Source organism: Lycium barbarum, chromosome 3, assembly GCF_019175385.1.
Source record: "Lycium barbarum isolate Lr01 chromosome 3, ASM1917538v2, whole genome shotgun sequence".
In the NCBI taxonomy this organism is placed as follows: Eukaryota; Viridiplantae; Streptophyta; class Magnoliopsida; order Solanales; family Solanaceae; genus Lycium; species Lycium barbarum.
Window position 1 is genome coordinate 64,370,207 of NC_083339.1, and position 5,370 is coordinate 64,375,576.

The 5,370-nt window shown below is 41.3% G+C and overlaps 1 protein-coding gene across 1 annotated transcript; it reads left to right on the forward strand.

The window, feature by feature from the left end:
* The first annotated feature begins 3,777 nt into the window (after positions 1-3,777).
* Positions 3,778-5,169, forward strand: LOC132630915 (uncharacterized). The gene has a single exon (XM_060346498.1). The coding sequence runs from the start codon at positions 3,778-3,780 to the stop codon at positions 5,167-5,169; it is 1,392 nt and encodes a 463-aa protein (XP_060202481.1).
* The last annotated feature ends 201 nt before the right edge of the window (positions 5,170-5,370 follow it).

Genomic DNA, 5,370 nt, shown 5'->3' on the forward strand with positions numbered 1-5,370 from the left:
AACAAAGCATGAGCACGCAAGCCCGTCCAGATTTTGGTGAATCAAGGAGAAGACGGCTGGCCCTCATCAGGAGTAGAGGCACCCTTATCCTCGCTATCAGAACTACTGTCCTCAGATGTCCTCAGGTTTTCCATAGCAGATTCAGCAACGGCAAAGTCTACCTCAGCATCTATCAAAGTTTTTTCCAAGTCCAGTTTCATGTCCAAGGCCTCCTAGAAAGCATCCTGCCGGGACTTCAAGATTGCAAGATCACGCATCAGGTTGATCCTTTGGTCCTGGGCGGCCCGGTGCCGTTGCATGCTATCCCACTTCGCCCTAAGGTAGGCTTGGGTTTCTTAGGAACTTCTATACCATCCCCAAAGGACCTCCAGTTAACTCGACAGACGGCAGACACGTATATGAAGGTTTTGGATGTCGGAGTCTTTGGGCAAGGTTTTCATCTCTTCTTCTAGTTGGTGTCTGGTCTCGTCAACACTCAAACGAAGGGAATGCTTCAGGGATTCAGATTCACGGCATCGCACTCGGAGTGTCTAGACTTCCCAACGCTGTTGGCGATTTTCAGCAATTACGGAGTTCGAAACCTGTAGTTTCCCCACCTCGGCTATGGTGGAGGTGGTGAAGGTACGGCATGCGAGGATCTGGTTGGAAAGTTGGTGTAATGAGATCTTCAAATTTGGTCCATCAGATCGTAGTTGAGCAGTGGAGGCTTCACTAGATCTATTGGTGCTGCAATGCAAAAATGAAGGAACGGGGCCTGCATGGTTCAAGGGATTGTCGGGGACACTTTGTCAGGAGGGAATGCCTGGAACTGTTATCTCCTGAACTAGGGGATTTTCATTGTCACTTTCAATATTGGTCACACTTAGGCTATCCTGCACTTCCAGACAGGCCTCAATAAAGCAACACCGGGTCCAGACACGAGAGTCTATCCCTTTAACCGGGGTTCCGGTAATCCTCAGGGGGCTCCGGACTCTGCATTTGTGACTTTCGGTATAACGAGTGGTGGCGGTCAAGATGTTGGAAAGAGCCATGGCGCTGGAAGGAATTTTCTGGGCTGAAGATCTTCGGGCAGAGATCTCTATTTACATCCAGAGGGGATCTATCAAGGGAAGCAAGAAAATATGGGAAAATGCGGTCAAATTTAGATTTAGAGGCTTACCAAGGTTTTTTCCCCTCCACCATGCAGCAATCAAACTTTTTCAAGTCATGGTTATTCCCGTGGAGGCTCTCAGCAAGTCCAATACCCAGTCAAACATTCCTGGCATGAAATCCGGAGCAGCGGAGGCGGCTGTAAGAAGTGAAGAGGTTATGTGATGACAAGCGAAGAAAAGGAGGAGAAAACAGGCTTGAAAACTTACGTGTGTAGCTCCCATTGTTGTATGCATTTGAATGAAAAAAAACGCTCTTCCCTCTCTCCTCCCATGCAAACCCTAGTTTGAAACCCTAACAGTGCTATGGCCACTCCGGCCACTGGCCAGCCGCCGCATATGGTGGTTGGTCAGTCATTATCTGCCCAAGGTTTCCCACCTCTCTCCCTCCTCCCTCTTCCCTCCTCCCTCCTCTCTCTTCGTCCAGCAATGCTCAACAACCCCAAACAATAATACCTACGTCTACAACACAAAACTATCGTGAAACCCTAATGTATGAAATTGATAAAAATCCCATGCAAACGTGCGAATCCATTGCTATGAAGATGGTTGAGATTATAGATGGTAAACATGTTGTAAGATGGTCCTCTTCAGAAGTATTACGAATGGAAAGGCTTGAAAACCTACATTATGCCATTGTTGGTAAGTTTTCGTATGGATGGCCTGAACTAGAGGAGTTGCGATATATTATACCAAATCAGTGTGGCATAAAGGGTAATGTTCGTGTAGGTTTTTTGAGAGATAGGCATGTCTTGATAAGATGTGATCTAAGGGAAGATTTTATTAACCTATCATCAAAAATTTTCTTTTGGTTAAAGTCAAAAGATGGCCATTCATATCAAATGAGGCCATTAATGTATGATTCTAGATTCAGTGTGGACAAGGAAACTTCAATGGCTATGGCTTGGATTTCGTTTCCAAACCTGCTTGCTACCTTTTTTGTCAAGGAATCTTTGTTTAGGTTGGCTTCTGCTGTGGGTAAGCCAATCCAGTTAGATGCTGCTACTATCAATAAGACCAGGCCAAACTGTGCAAGAGTGAAAGTACAGGTAGATTTGCTTGCAGATTTGCCTAAGTATGTGTGGATGGAGATTGAAGATGATGTTACAAAGGATGTTAGGTCGATTAAAGTTAATATTCAATATGACTACTTACCAAAGTATTCCACAAAGTGCCTGTTGCAAAGTCATTCCAATGATGAATGTTGGGTGCTACATCCATAATTGTTGGAAAATGGGGTGGCAGATAATGGGGTAGGGTCACAGAACAATGGAAAGGCTGCAGTTATAGCTGATGAACCTGGAACTAGTAAACAAGGGCAAATCCACCAAGGAAGATATAGAAGAAATAGGGGGTGGAAAAAACCAGTGCAACAATATTTACCAAAGGTGTTATCCAGTGGTACTGTGGTAACCTACCCTGGAAACAAAGTGCAGTATAAGAACAATATGAATCCACCTAGGAGGGATGATGGAAACAAAAAAGTTAAGGTATCAAACAAATTTGAGATACTGAACCAAGGAGTACAGGATTTTGACGTTAATAGGCTCAGTGATAGTCAGGAGGAGCTTGTCATTGAGGAAGATGTGCTTATACAAGAAGGGATTGCAGCTGAATGTATAGATGGCAAGAAAGAGCATAATAAGGTGCATGCTGGTGTGGATGCAGCAAGCCTTAAAAATCAGGCTCTACATGGAGTCCAGTCTCTGGAAGAGGGTGAAGTTCATGAGAATGCAAAGGTGCACAATACTGAAGCTGATAATTACACTGTAGATGCTAGTGCCAAAATACAGCAACCTAATGATGATCCTGATCAAAAAGGCATTAATAGTCCACAACTAGAAGATACAACACACTTTCTGGAGGTTAAAGAGGTTAATGGTTCAGAGAAGTCTCATGACTGTCAAGAACATGAGAATACTAAATTATCTGCAGATGATCAAAAGTCTGAAATGGTACAAAGAAGAATTGATGAAGATGATCAGCAACTAGGAATTGAATATAGGGATAGTAGGGATGCAGATGAAGTTGATCATCAAAGGAATGATAGCAACAGGAGTCATTATGGAAATGAGGCCTATGACAGTTCTTTGGTAAAGTAGATCTCTGAATGTAATCAAGCAGGTGATCTGTCTTTGAATGATGGTTGTGTTGAGAAGATGCAACATATGACTGGTTCCATAGATGAAGAGGAGTCTGCTCAGGTACTAATGCTGAAGGATATTGCTGATGAGGAGGTACATAGCTCTAACTGTAACTTGCAGTTGGTTAGCTATTATCCAGAAAACGTTGCTGAAGCAGAACAAAGGAATTTAGCTTTGACAATTATTCCTGATATTAAAGATATGCAGCCTCTGAATGTTGTTGTAAGGGTATCACCTAACAAAGCTTTACATGATGTAGTCTCTCACAAGTTGCAGGAGGAACCTGATAAGTTGACTTTGATCAATAATCAGAAGGAAGATGTTGATGGTGCTGCTATTGATCTGACACTACAACAGATGTGTGTAGAGGCAGGAGTATCTCCAAAATCACAAAGCAAAGGGCCAAGGAAAGGAAGAAAGCAAAATTATGAGGTTCCACAAACTGTGAGGTATTCAACAAGGAGTAACCTTAAGAAATCTGTTAGATGATTGTTAAAACTTTATTCTGGAACATAAGATCTGTGAAGTCCCAACAAGCATTTCATAGAGTTCAAATGTTAAATAAGCACCACAAGTTCTTTTTGATAGCTTTGATGGAACCTTTTCAGCATCAGAGACAAATTCAGCAATATAGAAGGAAACTTGGAATGCCTTATGCTAATTCCAACTGTAATGGAAAAATCTGGTTCTTTGTGCAACACAATGTGGAGGTCGAGGTTCTATTGGATACTGAGCAATCCATTACTGTAAAGCTGAACTTTCAAGATTTCAATAAAGATATGGTGGTTACAATGGTGTATGCCAAATGTTCAAAAGTGGAGAGATTGCAGTTGTGGGACAGTTTATATCTCTTGACTACTAATATGACATCTCCTTGGCTGGTTGGTGGAGATTTTAATGTTATAATGAATGAAGAAGAAAAAATAGGAGGTTTACCAGTTTTGCCTCAAGAATATGAGGATTTTGCTTTTTGTCTGAATTCATGTGAATTGCATGAGATGCCTTTCAAAGGGAGTCCTTTCACCTGGTGGAATGGTAGGGCCGCTAATGACTGCATTTTTAAGAGATTGGACAGGATTGTACATAATGATACATTTCAAAATTGGTTTGGACAATTAGAGGTGCAATATTTGTCCAGGATTGGTTCTGATCATGCACCATTACTGGTATCATGTGGAGATCAGGTGCAAATGTTTGTAAAACCATTCAGATTTCTCAAGTTCTGGGTGGAACATGATTCTTTTCTTGATTTGGTTAAGCAGCAATGGGAAACAACATTAACATATGATGTATTTCTGTCTTTTAAGCTCAAGAGGAAGAAACTGAAAACTGCTTTAAGTACATGGAGTAAGACTACTTTTGGTGACATTTTTAAACAACTTGTTATCAGAGAGGAAATAGTCAAGATTAAGGAGCAGTTGTTTGAGGCAGATCCATCTGAAGAAAATAGAATGGTTATGCAGAGGGCACAAGCAGAACTTAAGCTGTATCGTCATTATGAGGAGGAATTCTGGAGGCAAAAAGCCAGGATGGACTATTTTTCTGATGGTGATAAGAATACTAGATATTTCCATAGTCTGGTAAAGGGAAGAAGGAAAAGAATCCAGGTTAGGAGGATTAAAGATGATGCTAGTAATTGGCTTGAGGATGTTGATAGTGTTGCTGCTCAAGCTGTCAATTTTTTCCAGAAGCAATTTACTCATGAAGAAGTTAGTGAAGATTCACCAATTTTTAATCATATTCAAGAGCTGATCAGAGAAGAGGATAATATACTACTTACTGAACAACCTACTATGGAGGAAGTACAGAAGGCTGTATTTGAATTAAAAGGGGATAGTGCCTGTGGCCCTGATGGATTTTCTGGTATATTTTATTAGAAGTGTTGGGAGGTGATAAAGGCTAATGTATATAGGATGGTTAAAGCTTTCTTTGAAGGACATACTCTCCCCAAGTCTATCACTCACACAAATCTGGTTTTACTGCCAAAAAAGACTGTTGTTGAGGCATTTTCTGATATGAGACCTATAAGTCTTAGCAACTTTATCAATAAGGTCATTTCAAGAGTAGTTCATGATAGA